The following is a 22,980-nucleotide window of genomic DNA, read 5'->3' as shown; positions in this document are numbered from 1 at the left end:
ATGGCGTTCACCGGAACTTTAGAAAAATGCAAGGTCTGCGAAAAGACGGTCTATTTTCTTGAAATGATAACTGCGGATGGTGTCACGTATCATAAAACATGCTTCACATGCAGCCAATGCAATGGCAAGCTTACGGTATATATTATTGTTTGGTTTTCCTGATTTTTGAGTAATTAATCCACATTTGATCTTGTCGTGTTAATTTACATACGAGATGGGATAGATTGATATACCGTTTTCTGGAATTTGTCATGAGATTCAATGTTGAATCTATAATATTGATAACGGTTCATATGTTAGCCATACATCTATTAAACAAGGAAACTTGTGAAAATGATGATTTGAATGTGTAATTTAGGACAATATATTTTCGCTTAAAACATTTACCAAACTTATCAACTGTTGAAATGATTCATGCAAACATACATACACACGTATTTCTATATTCTTTTAAAAACATTTTTTGTTTCAAAAAGATGTGATATGCATATTTTTTTTTATAGTAAAGATGCCTGTAACTGATCATTACAACGTGTTGGTGTGTCTATCTATCAAGATAATATGGTTGATTTTGTAAGAGGTTTTGATTAAGTACCATTCTATCGTTACAGGGGCACGTCGAACCCACTAAAATGTTATAGCCAACTTATATTTATCATTGAGAAAATTGTATCCACTTAGATGGGCGAAACTACCTTTCCCCTAAAACTAAAGCATATACACATGTCGCGTTCAAAATCTTGTCTACGTTGTATAAAAGAATCTATTTTGAATTTTTGATATTAATCACCTATGTTTGTATGCATATGCATGTAGTTAATAATGTCTTGCTATGTGTATTAGATTAGCACATACTCATCATTGGATGGAGTGCTATTTTGCAAGCCTCACTTTGAGCAAAAGTTTAAGGAGAGAGGTGGTCTCCCTAAAGTCACACGTAGGTTTTATTTTAAGTAATTATTACAAACCTTATTATTAACAGTAAAAAAAATTGATTAGTGTTTGAATTTATTACCATTTTTCATATTCAAATTCTCAATGATGAATGATGATCAGCTGCCAAACCACAAGAGCCGGTACGCTATACTCTAGTTACTTTCATTTAATTATATAAATTGTATAAAATAAAATACTTTAAAATTCGTTACAGGGAAAAGCTCCTAGCAAATTAGCTGCTTTGTTTTCTGGGACCCAAGATAAATGTGCAGTTTGTAAGAAAACTGTGTATCCACTTGAAAAGGTTCGTTAAATTCGCGGCCTAGGTCATTTTAACCACATTTGAGTCGATTTCGGTTGAACTTGTGAGCACGTTTAGTTAATGGGTTGGTTTCCAATCAACCTGGAGGCTTTACACGTTGACTTATTTATTCATTTACGCCTTTTGAAGATAACTTATGTCAAAACTTAAATTGGTTGGATAAATAACGTCAAAACTTAAAAACGCAATTGGCTTACAAAGTACATTCGTAATTTTTATGTAAATTAATTTATAATTTTTATAGTGGTAATATACAAAAATAAAATTCTGGCTAAAGCGGTTGTATGTCAACCAATAAACACAAACCATGTTAGAGTTCATGTATCTAACACGATTTTTCAAGAACTAAATCATACATGCATGCATGATAAATGTGCAGAACTAATTAACCTGTTGTATTATTTGAATACCGGTGTTTAGGTGACTGTGGAAGGAGAGTTTTACCACAAAGCATGCTTTCGATGCACTCAAGGAGGGTGCTTTCTTACACCATCTAATTACGCGGCTTTAGATGGAAACTTGTTCTGCAAGCCACATTTCTCGCAACTTTTCAAAGAGAAGGGCAGTTATAACCACCTTAAACAAGCTGTTAACTCAAAGAAAGCTGCTGCTGCAGAAGAATCATCAAGTGATCAAAAGCCGGCTGAAACAGAAGAAACAACTCAAGAAGAAGAAGAAAAGGCGGAAGACTGAACTCAAAAGGCTACATCTTGTTAAAATGAAATGAATCTTATTATGAATAAATAAAAAATCCAAATGCTTGAAAAATGTTGTACAGACTGATACTTTCTTATATATTTTGTTGGTTTGATTGAATCTTATATTTTACCTACTTTGAGCTGATCTGACCTGACCCGAGATGTGTTTGTTTCGCGGAATTTATTTCAAAATAAAATTGCAAACATTTCACCAATCAAAACAACTTACATAAATAAAACCAAAACTGAACTCATTTGATCAAAGGAATAACACATGAAATCAGTACAAAGTTGGAACAAAATTTTAGGTTACACATCCATGAAGACAAAGACAGCTCTAATGCTTCGCGCGAGAATAATGATTATCATTTGGGTTCCTCTTGCCACTAAAAACCGCTAACGCTTTCCTTACCGGTGGTTGCAAAGGCGCCCGCTTGTCTGAATGGTGGGTAAACATTTCATTTGTAGCAAATATATCATCCACCTACAACATCCAACAAAATAAACAACTTCATTCATAAACTCCTATGTATTAGACATGACTTGACAGAGTTGCACCTCTCTGAGATGAGAAAATTAGACATGACTTGACAGAGTTGCACCTCACTGAGGACATGGTCCAGGATAGAGGTTCGTGGAGACGTAGGATTAAGGTTAACGACTTCTAGGGGAAGGTACCTAGTTAGCTTAGCTTTCTATTTAGGGTCTAGTTGGCTAGCCTTGCTCTTTGTTGTTTATGAATATTTTTTTGTTTGATGCTGCTTTTTGTTTCCTATGCCCTTTTCTTTGTAGGTTACAGATTCCTTGCTTTTTTGGTAGTTTGTTATCTATGTATTGCTAAGTGTCTTTTGCTTGTAGGATGTATGTTTACTATGATTACCTGTATGTAGCTTTATGAGCCGGGGGGTCTCTCTGGAAGCAGTCTCTCTATTCTCTCGAATAGAGGAAAAACCTGCCTACATCCCACCCTCCCCTGACCCTACCGATAGCGTGCTACGCGGTGGGATATATAGGGCTTGATTGATTGATTGATTCATAAACTCCTAACTGTTAAAAGTTAAAACCTTAAAAACTTTACCTCTTTATTCTTCTTTTTGGTCCTAGGATGCAAAAACTTTTGTGGAAGTTGATCCTCGCGTAAAATCGGGTTCTTGGTTATAGCATCTCTTCCACCTTGTGGAAGAGGCAATGAAAACTATAGAAAGATCCACCAAGTGTCAAATGTAACATCAATCTATGAACATATTATTATGTGACATTTGATCCTAAAACAATTACCTTTGTTCCACGCAAAGATATACGAGGCCTACGTGCTGCAATAATAGCACCGTTTTCACCGACAGTAACAGCCACTTTCCTTAAAGTGCCTCCGTTCCCGCAACTTGGACAAAAAATCTTACCAATCTCCATTATCACCTTGAAGCAGGCGTGGCATTTCAGTATCCACCTGCAAGTTCAAGTCAAACGGGTCAAAGGTCTACATGAGTGTATTTTTCATGTGTACAGCTTCCGAACTGAGTTTATTAAATAAAAGTAGACTGCTGTTGTAATCAAATGATTTTTAGTAATCATGTTTTACCATAAAATTTTATATATATACAGAATTTTTATGAACAAACCCATAGAAAAATTACCCTTTTTGGTCCGGGCATGTTTATTACCCAATCCAACCAATCTGCAATCTCATCTAAGGCTGCTTCACGGGTCGTGTTCACCATTTAACGAGTTAAACCCAACACGTCTATTGTGTCACACACATGAACTCAAACATTAGACTTGTATTTGTGGATCTACACAGAATATCTCGTTCTACGTAGGTGCGGAATCCCTACGTAAGACGTTACGAGCGTAGAAGACGATATACGTTAACACGATCGAACACACGTTACAATAAACAAAGACACGTTGTATTGCAACCGGAAACACGTGATATCAATCACAAACACTGGACAACTCGATACAATGAATAACTGATTGATTTGATCCACTACAAACTCACCCGTAACCTAATCTATATAAGACGAAAACTTCGCCTGGCATGTTCAGGCGAAGTTGTCACTAACTTCGCTTATCTAACAAGTTCGCCTATATCAGCGAACTTGTTAGCTAACTTCGCTTAATACAAAATACTAATCCAAACGACTCGATTACAGACACTATATACTGAACTACTGACATCATGCACCAACAGACTCCCCCTTGGCAGTAGCTTCATATCGTTATCTTCAAACACGTGTCTCGTAATCTTCAACAATCTTGCGTCTTTCATCTTCAAGCATGAACTCATTCTCGTACACAAACGGAAACAACTCTTTGATATTTCCTCGCTTCGTCTTTCCAAGCAGGAATATAGAATATCTTCTTCTCATTCAGCACCTGCAGATCAGCTTGAGACAAGTTCACTAGATGCATCGGATCATATACTCTCAGCAGCTCTTGTTCATCTTCGTCCTCCATTACTGCTTCAGCTGTTTCACAATCTACATACCACCACTTCAGATCTTTCAGCACGTCCTTGGGCATTTGTTTCATCGGCACCTCTTTTAGACACCGGATCGGTTTATACTTCATAATCATCCAAGGCTTGCCATCTGCTCTCAATCCTCTATCTTTATCTTCAATAAGTTTTCCCTTTTGTGGTTTCAACAGCTCGAACTTCTTTTCTTTTATACTTTCCTTCCAAACAATCTTCCCAATGACTCTAGCCATGTTATCATCACTTCTGTTTATTAACCCCAATCTGGCTAAGTCCTTCACTTCACATTCTGGCAATGTATTCAACGATCTCAACAGCCTTTTGAAGTACTGAACACCATCATATCTTTTAATCACAAAGAGCCTCAACTGCTCATCATATATCCAGCATATAATCCCCTTTCTCGATTCAGCATAACCTCTAATGTTGTAACTCTTCTTAAACATAGTAGGGACCGCCGGTTTCTTAGTTTTTACGAACCACTGAGCATAGCCTTCTTTCCATCTTGGCTGCTCTTCCCATTCCATCTCATCGCTTCCCATATCTTGACCTATATCTGACTTATCAACTTCCGGAATCTCATGCTCAATATTCTCCTCTACAATCTCTCCCTCTTCAATCTCACTATCAATAACAATCTCTGCACCAATCTTCTCTATCTCATCAACTGGTAATACATCATCATCACCTATAAACTCATCATCCATATCCTCAACGTCCACTACCACCACATCATCACCACCAGCTGCACTTGTCGACTCCCCCTGAGATGTGGAAGTCCCAAGAGCTTGTTCAGTTCTTGGCAACTCTCCACCTGCACTTTTCGATGCATTGGGATCATCGTCTCTATCATTTCGCTTCTTAGTCCTCAGCTCATCGCCTTTACAGCTCGTCTCCCCCTGAGATGCCAATAACTCCTTCAAAGCATAGGGTCAGAGTTATACCGGCGAAGTTATGGATAACTTCGCCTATTGCAGGCGAAGTTATGCACAAGTTCGCCGATATTAAACTTTACAAAACAAACCCCTATAATTTGAACAATTTGCAATTAAGTTTTAAAACATCCTTTAAAAAGTTAAATGATACGATCAAGACCAAGTAACCAGGTATAAAATCATACAACTACATAAGTAAAAAAGAATTTTAACAATAAAGTACACGGGATCAAATTTCAGTCTCAACAGGGACCACTATGTTTTAGAAAAGATCCGAACAGGAATCATACTAATTAAGTGACTGTCACACAGATCCGTGTTCAGCTGTATTATGACATAAAGAAACAGGTTGTAAGCAGGTAAATAACTTAAAATGGTTTTCATCGCTTCTGTGATACGGGTTAGGTTCAATTAAGCTCAAAACTTAAATGGGCAACAACTCAGAGATTATGATGCAACCTATCTATTCTCAAAGCGTATTTGGCTTTCCCCAAGTCACCCCGAGTTGACCTCGACCCGTAGTGTCTGATTAAATAGTAAGTACTCTTCGATCTTTAGACTCTTCTTCCCGTTCTCTATCTTGCATCTTGATTGAGAAGTCTTAACATTATGAACTCTAGAATGTCTCAATAACACACACACATTTTTTTTAAGTATTTACACAACTTCAGATAAACTACTGCAAGTCCCGAATCTGGATCACTGCAGTATCTTGACACGCTATCTTCACGGGAATCAGAACACTCACGGGCTCGTGTATGACTGGGTAATCGCTTTTCTGCCTATCATTCGGAAAGATATATATGGAGACATACACAACTCTTAAGGAGTTTCCACGTAAAATCGAGTAGATTTAGTTAGTATCACTTCTACTTTTACGCACCATAAGAAGCTACCATGACATACAATGACTGTTCTAAAGTCTTTTAGACCTAATAACTTCACTAGTTAAGCACACAGAATCAGTATATCTATCAAATTCCAAGGTTGGATCAATTTTCTGTTAAACATAGTAAAGGAACTTCTTACGAAGTAGTAGACTTGAAAAATAATTTCATCTCCCAAAAAAAATTTTAAGTTCTATCGCCCCGATCAAATTGAAGTTTTCAGGTAAACGGCTATCCTGAAGATCCAATGGATCAGCTGGACCGACCACATACAAGTATGTGTCCTTCTAACTAAGTATGAACGACTAATTTTCAGCGAAAGAATAAAAACACATCATAAACCGCCCCGGTCACTTTCAGTCATCTGGTTAATGGCTATCCTCATAGTCTACACGTAGAAATGAGGACCAAACATATCCGAAGATATGTCCTTCAAACTGAGGCAACCGACATAATTCTAAGCGATAGTGATGTTTTTTTTTTAAACAAAGTCACAAAACACGGTTACTCGGGATTGATCATCCCATTCAGCTCAACAAGGTTTTGAAAACGATTTTTGTCAAACACTTTAGTAAACAAGTCAGCGAAATTATCTAATGTATCAACCTTTTCGAGCACAATCAGTTTCTTCTCAGCACAATCCCGTATAAAATGATGACGGATGTCAATGTGTTTAGTTTTACTGTGCTTTACGGGATTGTTAGTTACTGAGATAGCAGCAGTGTTATCAATGCAAATAGGAGTACGAGTGAAATTCAGACCATAATCGCGCAACTGTTGTTGAATCCAAAGAACCTGGGAGCAGCAGTTGGATGCTGCCATGTATTCTGCTTCACAGGTTGAAATGGCGACTGAGGTCTGCTTCTTGCATTGCCATGACACTAATCTGCCTCCAAGAAACTGACAACCACCTGTTGTTGACTTCCGATTCTGATTGCACCCTCCATAATCAGAATCCGTGTAGGCGACCAACTCTAGGTCTCCTTCTTTCGTGTACCACAACCCCAGCTTAGGTTTGCCTTTGAGATAGCGCAATATCCTCTTCTCACCCTTTAAATGAGATTCCTTTGGGTTTGCCTGAAAGCGTGCACAAAGACAAACTGCAAACATAATATCAGGCCTAGAAGTAGTTAAGTACATTAAAGAACCTATTATTGCCCGATATTGGGTTGGGTCCACGTCTGCATCACTGTCTGAATCAGCACCCAATTTATGGTTGACACAGACTGGAGTATCAAATGGAGTGCTGTCCTCCATCTTGAAGCGCTTGAGAACATCATGGACATACTTAGTCTGATGAATGAACATCCCATCTTTCTTCTGATAAACCTGCAGTCCTAAAAAGAAAGTTAGTTCACCCATAGCACTCATTTCAAACCTCTTTTTCATGACAGCCTCAAAATCCTGACACATGGCGACTTTTGATGCAGCAAAGATGATGTCGTCCACGTAGACTTGCACCAGAAGAAAGTCGCTCCCTTTTCTCTTAAAGAACAATGTGCTATCGATCTTACCCCTTTCAAACTCATTCTCAAGCAAGTTATCGGATAGTGTTGAGTACCAGGCACGAGGGGCCTGATGTAGCCCATACAGTGCTTTACTTAGCTTGTACACGTGATCAGGAAAGTCTGGGTCAGGAAAACCCGAAGGTTGCTCAACGTACACAACCTCATCGACTTTACCGTTAAGGAACGCACTCTTCACGTCTAACTGAAATACCTTCATCTCCTTGTGTGCAGCAAATGCCAAAAACAATCGAATGGCTTCCAATCTTGCCACAGGAGCAAACACCTCATTGTAGTCAATCCCCTCTTGTTGATTAAAACCTTTTACAACCAACCTCGCCTTGTTCCTGATAATAATCCCTTTCTCATCTCTCTTGCATTTGAAAACCCATTTGGTGCCAATCGCATGCACATTCTTCGGTTTTGCAACCAAGTCCCATACCTCCATCTTTTTGAACTGGGCTAACTCTTCTTGCATGGCTTCGACCCATGAGCTGTCCTTGAGAGCCATTTGATAGTTCTTTGGTTCAATCTGGCTGATGAAGCAGGTGTACAAGCATTCGTTAATGATGCCTGATTCTTTAATGCTTGTGTAAGCACAGGTGTGCTCATTCAAGCTTTGTCTTGTTTGTACACCGTCGGACAGATCACCTATCACGTTCTCCAAAGGGTGATTTTTGTGAATTCTCGTAGTCGGAACCGAACTGACTTGTAGATTGTCTTCCAGGTTCGAAGGTATCTCATCAATGGGTTATTGTTGTTGAGAGTGAAACGGATTGAAGAATTCCTCTTCAGTAGAGGCAGCAGGGGTATCGACAGCATTTGACGAGGAAGGCTGACATTCATCATACTGCGGTCGTTGCACCAAAGTGTCTTCCTCATCGTAAATCATCTTCGTAGCAATTCTCTCATCAACTTCTACACAATCCAAATAAGGTATGTTAAAAGATTTAAAAAGCCTATCATAGTCGAAAACCCCAGCTGGTCCCGTGCTTGGTTTTGGTGATTTGTAACTTGTGATATCAGTGTTACACACCACCTCAACCTTGCTGGTCGATGTATTAAAGACTCGTCTGTTGGGAGTCCCAACAACGTATCCGACTAAAATACCTTCGTCGGCTATTTCACCAAATTTAGAATTTGTCTTTAATATCGAACACGGGGACCCGAATGGTTCGAGACCACTCAAGTTGGGCTTTCTCCCATGCATAAGTTCATAACATGTTTTATTCAGTCTTTTAACAGTTAAAACTCTATTAAGGATATAACAGGCTGTTGCAACAGCTTCAGCCCAGAACACCACACGAAGTTTCGAATCAGCCAGCATGGTTCTGGCTCCTTCAATTAACGTTCTGTTCTTCCTCTCAGCCACTCCATTTTGTTGCGAAGTATATGGAGCGCTAACCGGTGTTCTATCCCTTTCTGTAGAACGCAGTCAAAACAGGTCTACACAACAGAGTGGGGGTGGTAATGAGAATAGAGCCATGATATCCAGACAGAACAGGGAGTACAGCTGGAATCTGCATGTTGAGGAAGTGTTCGAACAGGCCAATTTAGTGAACATCGAAACTGCAGGAAGTGAGAAAGTAACTGGAGAAAATGAAGCTTACATGGCAGAAGTGACAGATCAGCTCTCCGAGGTAAGTACTAAACTCCCTTGTACTAAATGTGAAAATCTGTCTGAACAATTGACAACTATAACTGATCAGTTTGTTAGTTTGGATGCTCAATTTAAAACATTAAAAGAAGATCATCATTTCACTAAAGCTAGAGAAAACAGTTATAAGGTAAAAATAAAAGCTAGTGAGAAAGATATTAGAAGTCTTAAAGCCAGTCTAGCTGAGAAAATACAAGTAATTGATCTTAGCTATGAAGTGTTAGAAGAGAAAACCAAACTAATAGCTGAAAGGGATAAACAGATAGCTGATCACCAGGTGAAAGTGGTGGAACTTAACAGAAAACTTGAGCAATTCAGAAATTCCTCTGCTATACTTGATCACCTCGTTAGTGATCAAGGTTCCCCAGTTAAAAGGGGAGGAATTGGATATCATGAAGTTCCACCACCTTACAATCATAACTATACTTATGATCCTAGTAATCAAAAATCTGTTGATGTTGATTTTGGTCAGACAGTTCCGGTTAAGGTTACTATTAAAGAACCAGAAGTTAGTAAAGGCGAAACAAGTAAGCCTGTTTCGAGTGTTAAGATTTCTGCTCTTAGTCCTGTCTCATCAAATTCGGACAAGTCATCCGAGTCTAGTGAGACAAATCAAGAGGCAGTGTTACCAAAATGTGGAGAGAAAAATAAAACAACTGAAAAGAATTCCCCACTAAACCCGTATGTCCCACCATATGTGAGACAAACGGGCAGTAATGCAGCCTCAACATCTAAAACAACTATTGAAAAGAAAGTTGAACACAGGAGTTGTTTCAGATGTAATCAATTAGGACACCTAATTGCTAATTGCCCTCTGAAGCAGAGATTCAGAGGTATGAGGCCTTCAAAAACTGAGAACAGAACTAATAGTAAGTACAATAATGGTAAAAATGAAAACTCATCAAAGTTCAGAAATTGGACTAATCCAGGTTTTCAAAGAAAACCATAAGTAATAATTCATTTAATTCACGAAGATTTGGATGGCCTCATAGTCAATCTACAAGAAGGTATCCTTTTAGGACTTACAGAAATTATCCTGATACTAACTTTGGACAGCCAAAGTACGGGATGTATCGACCCAAGACCAATAGGTCTTGGGTCCCCAGATTTTAATCCTCTGCTTTAATCGTGCAGGAATAGTTGAACAGGGCTGCAAACAATCTATGGGTTGTGGATAGCGGCTGTTCCCGGCACCTGACGGGTAACAAGAGTTTGTTACACGAATGGAAACCTGTTCAGGGAGGAAGAGTGAGCTTTGCTGGAGAGAGCGGTGGAAGGATTACTGGAATTGGGACGGTGACTAATGGAAAAATGACTTTAGAGAAAGTGAATTTCGTTGAAGAACTAAAGCATAATCTGCTGAGTGTATCGCAGATCTGTGACAAAGACTACACAGTGCACTTTACCAAGAATGAGGCGATTGTACTGTATCCTGGTTTCAAGATACCAGAGGATTGGATTGTAATGAAGGCTCCAAGAGAAAAGAATACATATATTATGGACATGAGGTCGACTGAGATGGCCACAGAAGAATCGTGTCTTCTGTCAAAAGCAACTGAATCGAAGTCCGAGTTATGGCATAGAAGAATGGGGCATATTCATCTTCGGAAAATGAACTACGTTGTCAAGAATGGGCTGGTGCTGGGTGTTCCCTTGAAGAACTTCAACTTTGAAGACCAATGCCTATCATGCAAAAAGGGAAAGCAACACAAGAAAACCCATCACACCAAGAAGGTTAATTCTATAGTCAGTACCCTAGACCTACTTCACATGGATCTCTTCGGTCCCGTGAATGTAAAAAGTCTAGGTGGAACATCATACTGCTTGGTGATAACTGATGATTTCTCTCGATATTCTTGGGTATATTTCCTGAAGTCAAAGGATGAAACGGTTCAGATGGTAAAAAATTTGATCACCAAGGTTGAGAATATCATGGGGAAAAGGGTTAAATACATCAGGAGTGACAATGGGACAGAGTTCAAAAATTATGAGATGGAGATCTTCTGCTTACAGAAAGGGATAGAACACCGGTACAGCGCTCCATATACTTCGCAACAAAATGGAGTGGCTGAGAGGAAGAACAGAACGTTAATTGAAGGAGCCAGAACCATGCTGGCTGATTCGAAACTTCGTGTGGTGTTCTGGGCTGAAGCTGTTGCAACAGCCTGTTATATCCTTAATAGAGTTTTAACTGTTAAAAGACTGAATAAAACATGTTATGAACTTATGCATGGGAGAAAGCCCAACTTGAGTGGTCTCGAACCATTCGGGTCCCCGTGTTCGATATTAAAGACAAATTCTAAATTTGGTGAAATAGCCGACGAAGGTATTTTAGTCGGATACGTTGTTGGGACTCCCAACAGACGAGTCTTTAATACATCGACCAGCAAGGTTGAGGTGGTGTGTAACACTGATATCACAAGTTACAAATCACCAAAACCAAGCACGGGACCAGCTGGGGTTTTCGACTATGATAGGCTTTTTAAATCTTTTAACATACCTTATTTGGATTGTGTAGAAGTTGATGAGAGAATTGCTACGAAGATGATTTACGATGAGGAAGACACTTTGGTGCAACGACCGCAGTATGATGAATGTCAGCCTTCCTCGTCAAATGCTGTCGATACCCCTGCTGCCTCTACTGAAGAGGAATTCTTCAATCCGTTTCACTCTCAACAACAATAACCCATTGATGAGATACCTTCGAACCTGGAAGACAATCTACAAGTCAGTTCGGTTCCGACTACGAGAATTCACAAAAATCACCCTTTGGAGAACGTGATAGGTGATCTGTCCGACGGTGTACAAACAAGACAAAGCTTGAATGAGCACACCTGTGCTTACACAAGCATTAAAGAATCAGGCATCATTAACGAATGCTTGTACACCTGCTTCATCAGCCAGATTGAACCAAAGAACTATCAAATGGCTCTCAAGGACAGCTCATGGGTCGAAGCCATGCAAGAAGAGTTAGCCCAGTTCAAAAAGATGGAGGTATGGGACTTGGTTGCAAAACCGAAGAATGTGCATGCGATTGGCACCAAATGGGTTTTCAAATGCAAGAGAGATGAGAAAGGGATTATTATCAGGAACAAGGCGAGGTTGGTTGTAAAAGGTTTTAATCAGCAAGAGGGGATTGACTACAATGAGGTGTTTGCTCCTGTGGCAAGATTGGAAGCCATTCGATTGTTTTTGGCATTTGCTGCACACAAGGAGATGAAGGTATTTCAGTTAGACGTGAAGAGTGCGTTCCTTAACGGTAAAGTCGATGAGGTTGTGTACGTTGAGCAACCTTCGGGTTTTCCTGACCCAGACTTTCCTGATCACGTGTACAAGCTAAGTAAAGCACTGTATAGGCTACATCAGGCCCCTCGTGCCTGGTACTCAACACTATCTGATAACTTGCTTGAGAATGAGTTTGAAAGGGGTAAGATCGATAGCACATTGTTCTTTAAGAGAAAAGGGAGCGACTTTCTTCTGGTGTAAGTCTACGTGGACGACATCATCTTTGCTGCATCAAAAGTCGCCATGTGTCAGGATTTTGAGGCTGTCATGAAAAAGAGGTTTGAAATGAGTGCTATGGGTGAACTAACTTTCTTTTTAGGACTGCAGGTTTATCAGAAGAAAGATGGGATGTTCATTCATCAGACTAAGTATGTCCATGATGTTCTCAAGCGCTTCAAGATGGAGGACAGCACTCCATTTGATACTCCAGTCTGTGTCAACCATAAATTGGGTGCTGATTCAGACAGTGATGCAGACGTGGACCCAACCCAATATCGGGCAATAATAGGTTCTTTAATGTACTTAACTGCTTCTAGGCCTGATATTATGTTTGCAGTTTGTCTTTGTGCACGCTTTCAGGCAAACCCAAAGGAATCTCATTTGAAGGGTGAGAAGAGGATATTGCGCTATCTCAAAGGCAAACCTAAGCTGGGGTTGTGGTACACGAAAGAAGGAGACCTAGAGTTGGTCGCCTACATGGATTCTGATTATGGAGGGTGCAATCAGAATCGGAAGTCAACAACAGGTGGTTGTCAGTTTCTTGGAGGCAGATTAGTGTCATGGCAATGCAAGAAGCAGACCTCAGTCGCCATTTCAACCTGTGAAGCAGAATACATGGCAGCATCCAACTGCTGCTCCCAGGTTCTTTGGATTCAACAACAGTTGCGCGATTATGGTCTGAATTTCACTCGTACTCCTATTTGCATTGATAACACTGCTGCTATCTCAGTAACTAACAATCCCGTAAAGCACAGTAAAACTAAACACATTGACATCCGTCATCATTTTATACGGGATTGTGCTGAGAAGAAACTGATTGTGCTCGAAAAGGTTGATACATTAGATAATTTCGCTGACTTGTTTACTAAAGTGTTTGACAAAAATCGTTTTCAAAACCTTGTTGAGCTGAATGGGATGATCAATCCCGAGTAACCGTGTTTTGTGACTTTGTTTAAAAAAAAAACATCACTATCGCTTAGAATTATGTCGGTTGCCTCAGTTTGAAGGACATATCTTCGGATATGTTTGGTCCTCATTTCTACGTAAAGACTATGAGGATAGCCATTAACCAGATGACTGAAAGTGACCGGGGCGGTTTATGATGTGTTTTTATTCTTTCGCTGAAAATTAGTCGTTCATACTTAGTTAGAAGGACACATACTTGTATGTGGTCGGTCCAGCTGATCCATTGGATCTTCAGGATAGCCGTTTACCTGAAAACTTCAATTTGATCGGGGCGATAGAACTTAAAATTTTTTTTGGGAGATGAAATTATTTTTCAAGTCTACTACTTCGTAAGAAGTTCCTTTACTATGTTTAATAGAAAATTGATCCAACCTTGGAATTTGATAGATATACTGATTCTGTGTGCTTAACTAGTGAAGTTATTAGGTCTAAAAGACTTTAGAACAGTCATTGTATGTCATAGTAGCTTCTTATGGTGCGTAAAAGTAGAAGTGATACTAACTAAATCTACTCGATTTTACGTGGAAACTCCTTAAGAGTTGTGTATGTCTCCATATATATCTTTCCGAATGATAGGCAGAAAAGCGATTACCCAGTCATACACGAGCCCGTGAGTGTTCTGATTCCCGTGAAGATAGCGTGTCAAGATACTGCAGTGATCCAGATTCGGGACTTGCAGTAGTTTATCTGAAGTTGTGTAAATACTTAAAAAAAATGTGTGTGTGTTATTGGGACATTCTAGAGTTCATAATGTTAAGACTTCTCAATCAAGATGCAAGATAGAGAACGGGAAGAAGAGTCTAAAGATCGAAGAGTACTTACTATTTAATCAGACACTACGGGTCGAGGTCAACTCGGGATGACTTGGGGAAAGCCAAATACGCTTTGAGAATAGATAGGAGGCATTATAATCTCTGAGTTGTTGCCCATTTAAGTTTTGAGCTTAATTGAACCTAACCCGTATCGCAGAAGCGATGAAAACCATTTTAAGTTATTTACCTGCTTACAACCTGTTTCTTTATGTCATAATACAGCTGAACACGGATCTGTGTGACAGTCACTTAATTAGTATGATTCCTGTTCGGATCTTTTCTAAAACATAGTGGTCCCTGTTGAGACTGAAATTTGATCCCGTGTACTTTATTGTTAAAATTCTTTTTTACTTATGTAGTTGTATGATTTTATACCTGGTTACTTGGTCTTGATCGTATCATTTAACTTTTTAAAGGATGTTTTAAAACTTAATTGCAAATTGTTCAAATTATAGGGGTTTGTTTTGTAAAGTTTAATATCGGCGAACTTGTGCATAACTTCGCCTGCAATAGGCGAAGTTATCCATAACTTCTCCGGTATAACTCTGACCCTATGCTTTGAAGGAGTTATTGGCATCTCAGGGGGAGACGAGCTGTAAAGGCGATGAGCTGAGGACTAAGAAGCGAAATGATAGAGACGATGATCCCAATGCATCGAAAGGTGCAGGTGGAGAGTTGCCAAGAACTGAACGAGCTCTTGGGACTTCCACATCTCAGGGGGAGTCGACAAGTGCAGCTGGTAATGATGATGTGGTGGTCGTGGATGTTGAGGAGATGGATGATGAGTTTATAGGTGATGATGATGTATTACCAGTTGAAGAGATAGAGAAGATTGGTGCTGAGATTGTTATTGATAGTGAGATTGAAGACGGCGAAGCTTACACTGAAGGGGAGATCTGATATGGAAAACGCTGGGTGATTGGTAGATTTGTGAAGCTACAAGACAGTTTCAGACACGGCTGGTTGAAGAGCAAACAGAAGATCATCAGTTAAGAGGGAGTCTGTTGGTGCATGTTTTGTAACAGATGATCTTTTGTGTTTGTTAGAATTGAGAGCAACGGTCAAAGGGGAGTCTGTTGGTGCATTTTGTGACCGTCGCTTTGCAATTCTGTTAAGCGAAAACGAAGTGGGAAGTTAGGACAACTTCGCCATAGGCGAAGTTGTAACAACTTCTGCGAACAACTTCGCCTTAGGCGAAGTTATAACAACTTCGCCTACAGGCCCAAGCCCGCGAAGTTTATATATATATGTGTGTGTCTTGTTTAGGTTTGAGTATCCAGAAAATTAGAGTGTTTTGTGATCAGTTTATTTGTCTAGAGAGAAACCGAGAGAGAGAGTCGTGTGGGACGATCCGAGGTAGAGCTCACCTCGGGTCGGCCGTCATTTGTTTATGTTCGGTATGTAACGTGTTTAGTTATTATATAAAAGATCTGCAGATGTGTTTATCCCATTCGTGTGTTTGTTCGTGTGTTTGTTATGTGTGTAATCGTGTTCTTCGTCTTCTACACCAATAAACGAGTCTAGAAGGATTCCGCACTCCTAGACCTCGTGCAGATCTCGTATCGATCAGCGACGCCCCGCGGGGACTTACAGTTACCACCTTGACAGAATCTAACACACATGACCATTAATTAATCCGAAGCATCTTCAATCACCAGGGATAACGATCAAGAACATAAACACTTTAATTCCCGATTAAATCCAACTTGTTCTAGAATTTTCACTTTAATAAATAAGCATCACGTTTCAGGATCCAATTCTCGAACGCCTTGAAAATAACATAAATAATATGCTCTGACCACAATCCAGTAATGACGAAAACCTTCAGTTCAGTTTGACTTTCTTCAGTTGGTCAACCTCGAACAACAACTATTCATTGCCCACAAACACCCAAATATGTGTCAATATCCAGTATCAATCAATATCCAATTCACAACCTCAACTCCAAATCCAGAGTTGACACGTATTTGTTCACACGTAAGACCAAGAGATAACAAGTTTCACTCGTTGACGGAACAACGTCTTCGGTCTCACAATAATCGTGTACACCTGGCCATACAGACGAAAACTCCAAACATTTTTTTTTTTAACTTCGCCTAAAGTCAACTTCGCTCCTCCTTAACTTCGCCTGTCCATAACTTCGCCTGACAGATAACTTCGCCTGAGATAAGCGAACTTGTGAGGTAGGCGAAGTTGTGAATAACTTCGCTTAACCTTATATCTTCGCCTAAACCCTAAAATTTAAGCGACAACTTCGCCTGAACCCCATAACTTCGCCTGCGGCGGCTGTTCGGCCAGAAACGCATCAGAAACGTGCCAGAAACACCAAAACGCAGATCTCGAACCATAGCATAAGAGCCTAAGGCTCTGATACCACTTGTAAGTCCCCGCGGGGCGTCGCTGATCGATACGAGATCCGCACGAGGTCTAGGAGTGCGGAATCCTTCTAGACTCGTTTATTGGTGTAGAAGACGAAGAACACGATTACACACATAACAAACACACGAACAAACACACGAATGGGATAAACACATCTGCAGATCTTTTATATAATAACCAAACACGTTACATACCGAACATAAAGAAATGACGGCCGACCCGAGATGAGCTCTACCTCGGATCGTCCCACACGACTCTCTCTCTCTCTCGGTTTCTCTCTAGACAAATAAACTGATCACAAAACACTCTAATTTTCTGGATACTCAAACCTAAACAAGACACACATATATATATATATATATATATATAAACTTCGCGGGCTTGGGCCTGTAGGCGAAGTTGTTATAACTTCGCCTAAGGCGAAGTTGTCCTAACTTCGCACTTCGTTTTCGCTTAACAGAATTGCAAAGCGACGGTCACAAAATGCACCAACATTTTTTTTTTCAATAAGCAGCTGCTAGATATCTATTAGTACTAGTATTAGCTCCGAAAATAATATTAAATAATAAATTGACCTTAACCCTAGATACATTCTCAAAAGCAGAATTCCAAACCTTTCGACATCGACTCTTAAAATGTCCCACCTCCATGCAGCCTACCAAGTCGACTATGCCCAGCTCCCACTGTCTCTGTTATCCCAACTCATGCCACACCAACACTCCATGAGATGAACCCCACTCGTATTTTCCCCGAAAATAACTTTGCCCATCACAAGATCCCGATCCTCTCATATGTTGTACCACGGATCACTACCGAACATAAATAACTTCACAATTCTAAATCAAAGTGTTGAATTTTCACATAACACGATTCCCCAAATCACGGTTGACAATAACCGGTCAACCCAAAATAAAATACTTGAAAACCAAACCTTAATCCTTAACCCAGTCATTCCAAAAGTTCTTTACCAAACTCTAATCACCAACAAACTCAAAACAAAATAAGCCCCAACGCAAAACAAAAGAAAAAGGAATACCTCCCGAACCTCCTTTATTCAATTGGTTATAAAATATCTTTGACTTTTGTTACAATCATGTCGGTACACAAACTAAAGAAATATACCTTCTTTATTCAATTGTTGGTTTTTATCAGTACCACGTTTCGAACGCCAATACGTCCAAATAGGTTATAGAAAACCCTAACTACGATTGTAACCAGAACTCGACTTCAAGGATTTTTCCGGATTCCAGCCGACTATAACCGTTAGCAAACCCAAAACCTTATTCGACTTATGCCTTCAAACGGGATAAACGAACCTCTGCGAATCGTCTCAACGAAAAATCGTGTGTTAAACGAGCCTTGTAAGTCCCCGAACACGATTACACACATAACAAACACACGAACAAACACACGAATGGGATAAACACATCTGCAGATCTTTTATATAATAACCAAACACGTTACATACCGAACATAAACAAATGACGGCCGACCCGAGGTGAGCTCTACCTCGGATCGTCCCACACGACTCTCTCTCTCGGTTTCTCTCTAGACAAATAAACTGATCACAAAACACTCTAATTTTCTTGATACTCAAACCTAAACAAGACACACATATATATATATAAACTTCGCGGGCTTGGGCCTGTAGGCGAAGTTGTTATAACTTCGCCTAAGGCGAAGTTGTTCGCAGAAGTTGTTACAACTTCGCCTATGGCGATGTTGTCCTAACTTCGCACTTCGTTTTCGCTTAACAGAATTGCAAAGCGACGGTCACAAAATGCACCAACAGACTCCTCTTTGACCGTTGCTCTCAATTCTAACAAACACAAAAGATCATCTATTACAAAACATGCACCAACAGTTGACATGAGCACAACCCGCTTAACCCATAAAAAAATTATTTTATTCTTTTGCATAATCACTTTAAATATTTTCTTTTAAACAATTATGTTTAATCTATGCCAATTTGTTTTTAAAAATTTGAGTTTTGACATAAGCATACCCGAATATTTATACAAAAAAAGATTTACAAAACTAAAAAATAAATACTCCCTCTGTCCCATTTTAAATGTCCATTTTTCCATTTTTGGTTGTCCCAATTTAAATGTCATTTCTATACATATAAATTCAATTTCCAATTATGCCCTTACTATTACATATACTAGATGTTTCATTTTACAAAAATGGATTTTAGCCATAATAACTTAAAGGACATTATTGTCATTTTACAACTCATAAAATAAAATGATCAAACATTTCTTAATTTGTGTGTTTTGGGTCCCATGACATTTAAAATGGGACGGAGGGAGTAAACAGGTTAAACAGTGAACCCGTCAGGTTGACACGACTCATTAGCTAAACGTGTAACGTGCTTTTGAGTTCGACCCAAAACTGACCCGAAACCGTATAAACTAACCTGTGCAACTCACGAATTTGCATTCCACCTGGCGCCAGTAGACGCAAACCCATCTGCAGAATAACATTCTGCATTGCAAAATCACCAGTAACACACGCAACACTCGACTCAGAGAGCGATCTCAACATCCAACTTTGCTCACTACTATCATCATCCGCATATGAAGACACATCAACACTTTCACTCGTCACACTACCCATATCCAACCGTTCCACCTCATCATCCCCATTTTCAACCTCATTACCCTCACCATCTTCTTGAATCCTCATTTGATCCAAAGCTGTGGAAATATCTTCACCATCGCCCGCATCAGCATTCTCATAAATCAAATCAGGCAATTTATCATCATCAATGTGTTCGCCATTTCCATTATTAGTAGCATCTTGTTCAGACGACTCGTACCGTTCACGTCTCGCTTTCCTTCTCAAAAACCGCCTGTGAGTGCTTCGACTCACAGCCGGGAGCCAATCGTCTGCATTATCATCATCATGTTGCCCTAGAGATGCATCAATTCCATCTGCCACATTCTTTTTCCCTTCAATCACAATTTCTTTCTTTTTAGGAAAATACTTCTTAGATACATTTGTCGATGTGGAATCAGTTCCATCCTCATTATCTTGAACAGTATTTTCAGGAACAATAACATTCATGTTCAGGTCTTTCAAAGGAAGGATTCTTGACTCGGGTTCTGAACCATTTCCAACCACGTGTTCTAATGCTTCCCATTGGGCTAAGTTGGGAACATTGGACCCCCATCCTGGTAAATCTTTCTCGGGTAAACGTTTCACGTTAACTGTGCGAATAGGTGGTGGGGTGTCTCGAAGATGGCTAGTTCCATGAATTTGGGACTCCAATGTGTAAGTCAACGCAATAAGTTTAAAATCAACGTCTGAGAGGGTTTGTAGATCTCCAGTTGCCTTAGCAAAGCTAATGACTGCAAAACAAACATTCCTTCAACCCATGTATTCATATTAAGTGGAAAACAACTCTAGAAATGAAAACTGGAAAAACTGGTTCGTTTGGTTTTCTAATAAAACCAAAACTGAACTGAATCGAAATCCAAAATCTAACCAAACTATAAAACGAATGTACCGAATGTGTTTAAATATTTGTTATAAACGACCCAAATTTATTATTTACAGCCAAAAGATCCATGAAAAATTCATTAACCGAGGTTTTAACTCAAAAACCCAAATTTGTTGTTTCGAACATTTTTCCGAGCACAAACACTTTAAGCACAAATGCAAAACCAAAAATTAACTATTAAAAAAACAAAAATTGAACTGTTATGAGTTATCAAGACCCAGCAGTGACGGCTGTAAGCAAGCTGAGCTGATTTTGAGTTACTCAAGATAGGCTTGTTAAAAGTCCAAATCAAGCGGAGCATAAACAAGCTTGAGCCGGCTTGTGAGCCATCACATAGTTTTCATTTAACATGTTTATAAGTAACTAATATTCTATGAAACTAATGCTTAAATCAAATACATAATATATATTATGTCATATACAAAACTTTGATTATATATATATAGGGCACAATTGGTCTATTTAATCAAATTATAAAAAACCCACCTTTCTTAAGTGATTCAGGGGATGGTTCCATGGTGTCAATAACAAACGGCATAATGAAGTTAAGGCGGCGGCGTGAAGTGGGATCCCGTACTTCTTGAATAACATCGGCGACTGAAACAAACTTGTCGGCGGAGTTGTGAAGTTGTTCTCCGCCTTGGATGATTGCGTTGGCGTCCACCACGGCCACCGCAATGCCCTTGCTGGACTTGCAGCTGCCCACCACGGCCGATTGAGACAGATCATGGTGGTGAGTGGTGTTAGGGTTTTGTGGTGGTGGTGGAGGTTGTTTCACGATGTTGCTCCAGCATGAAGTTGGTTTTGGTGCCTCCTCCATGGTTGTGTGCGGAAGATGAGTAAAACCCTAGCTATATCATCATGTATAATGCTATTGGGTCATTTACGTTTTTAGCCCCGGACTGAAACAAAACGAGGCATTTAACAATTTCAGTTCAGTTTTAATTATAAACTGTAAAGGTTAATTTAACTGTGTGTTGGGCTCAATATATATCATTGGGCTGGATCCTGTTTTTAACTATAAAGGCAAACAGGGTATTTTTAGAAAAGGTGTAAAAAAAAATAAACAAAAGAGTTTATGATTAGTTTATGATACTAAAAGAGTGTGTAAAAGTCCTTTATGTTTATAATCAGTTTCTGATATTGATTTCTGTTTTATGATTTTTATCTTTTGGTTTGTTACCTCGGACCTATAGTACAAGACTAACCTTTATATAAATAACTAGATCGATAATCTAGCTTCAGACCTTTAGACTGTTCCAGTGGCGGATCCAGAAAATTTTCTCACAGGGGTCAGAAATTTTTTGGGTTGACATTCAGTTATATATATATATATATATATATATATATATATAAGTTGTTCCAATTTGGCCATTCGAGTCAGGTCAAACTACTATATGCTTCTTTTTGTTCGGTTCAGTCGTTCTGGTTGTGCCGAATCGGGTCGGGTCACACACACTCACACATAGTTAAAGAAAATATCACTAGAAATGTATGATTAAAATACAATTTATATAAGATTGTATTATACGGGTTTTTGTTTTTTGAAATCTAGCCAAAACACCATGTACTTTGTCATTGGTAGAACCATTTTTTTATGAACGGGAATGTAGTGCCTACTTGCATAAATGTATATTAAATATATATGTTGTTGATAGTTTAAGTTGCTAACTCTAAAATAAACATTTATACCAACCAATATTTGTTTTAAAGTTTTTGTATAAAAATAAATTATAAATATATATATATAATCTAATATATTGGAAAAAATATAAGAAATCACTAACTAATAACTTATTTATTTATTATTTTGTTCAAGCTACATAATAAAAACATATAAATTCTTTGATTCCTTATTGTTTTTATTTTATTTAATTTCATTTATCATTTATTTTATTTAATGCCTCATCTAGCCCTTTCAAAACAAGATTTTAGTTATTTTAATAAATTATAGTTTTTCACTTATTTTAAGTTGGCCTCTAAAAGCCCATATAACTAACAAAAACAAATAGGGCAACAATGTATACATCTGTTTCTTCTTTATCATCCAAACAACACAACAGCAATGAAGGTGAAACAACCGCAGCATAGTCGGATTAAAAATTCCTGATCATGCTGTCTTTTCTTCTGTTTTTCTTTCATCATGCATCAGATTTCGAAATTCCACAGGGGCCGGTCAGGATTGTAGCACAATAATAAATCTGAAATTCCACAGGGGCCGGTCAGGATTGTAGCACAATAATAACACTAATAATTTTTTTTTCACAAGGGTCAGCCGACCCCGCACCATATAGGTAGATCCGCCCCTGGTATGTTCTGTATAGCTTTAACTTTAATAAAATCATTTGTTTATATAAAACATTTAGATCTTTAGTCCTTTTGTTTATTTATCAATTAT

General features: G+C 38.9%; 2 protein-coding genes across 2 annotated transcripts; one reads left to right on the top strand and one right to left on the bottom strand.

Moving 5' to 3' along the window:
* On the top strand, nt 1-1,951 carry LOC143587406 (LIM domain-containing protein WLIM2b-like). The gene is made up of 5 exons (XM_077068708.1): nt 1-135; nt 844-937; nt 1,057-1,077; nt 1,137-1,240; nt 1,679-1,951. Exons 1-5 carry the CDS (start codon nt 1-3, stop codon nt 1,949-1,951), a joined length of 627 nt encoding a protein of 208 aa, XP_076924823.1.
* A 209-nt stretch (nt 1,952-2,160) lies between these two features.
* LOC143587405 (RNA-binding NOB1-like protein) lies at nt 2,161-21,402 on the bottom strand. Its single transcript, XM_077068707.1, has 5 exons — nt 21,069-21,402; nt 19,497-20,430; nt 3,235-3,403; nt 3,035-3,151; nt 2,161-2,440 (listed from the first exon to the last, which is right to left on the bottom strand). The coding sequence occupies exons 1-5, from the start codon at nt 21,400-21,402 to the stop codon at nt 2,294-2,296; spliced, it is 1,701 nt and encodes a 566-aa protein (XP_076924822.1). The 3' UTR covers nt 2,161-2,293.
* Between the last annotated feature and the right edge of the window lie 1,578 nt (nt 21,403-22,980).

Source organism: Bidens hawaiensis, unplaced genomic scaffold (assembly GCF_021521415.1).
Source record: "Bidens hawaiensis isolate Kalapana, Puna unplaced genomic scaffold, B.hawaiensis_p1.1 tig00035495_1, whole genome shotgun sequence".
Taxonomy (NCBI): domain Eukaryota; kingdom Viridiplantae; phylum Streptophyta; class Magnoliopsida; order Asterales; family Asteraceae; genus Bidens; species Bidens hawaiensis.
This window is presented reverse-complemented; position numbering and strand designations above follow the sequence as displayed.

Bases quoted from the DNA above. Each gene is read 5' to 3' on its own strand.
- LOC143587406 (XM_077068708.1), top strand. From the start codon at position 1: ATGGCGTTCACCGGAACTTTAGAAAAATGCAAGGTCTGCGAAAAGACG. The intron at 938-1,056 runs GTAGGTTTTATT...AATGATGATCAG, and splicing joins TGGTCTCCCTAAAGTCACAC to CTGCCAAACCACAAGAGCCG. The intron at 1,078-1,136 runs TACGCTATACTC...ATAAAATACTTT, and splicing joins TGCCAAACCACAAGAGCCGG to AAAATTCGTTACAGGGAAAA.
- LOC143587405 (XM_077068707.1), bottom strand. From the start codon at position 21,402: ATGGAGGAGGCACCAAAACCAACTTCATGCTGGAGCAACATCGTGAAA. The intron at 3,152-3,234 runs GTAATTGTTTTA...ATCTTTCTATAG, and splicing joins TATCTTTGCGTGGAACAAAG to TTTTCATTGCCTCTTCCACA. The intron at 2,441-3,034 runs GTAAAGTTTTTA...TGGATGTTGTAG, and splicing joins CCAAAAAGAAGAATAAAGAG to GTGGATGATATATTTGCTAC.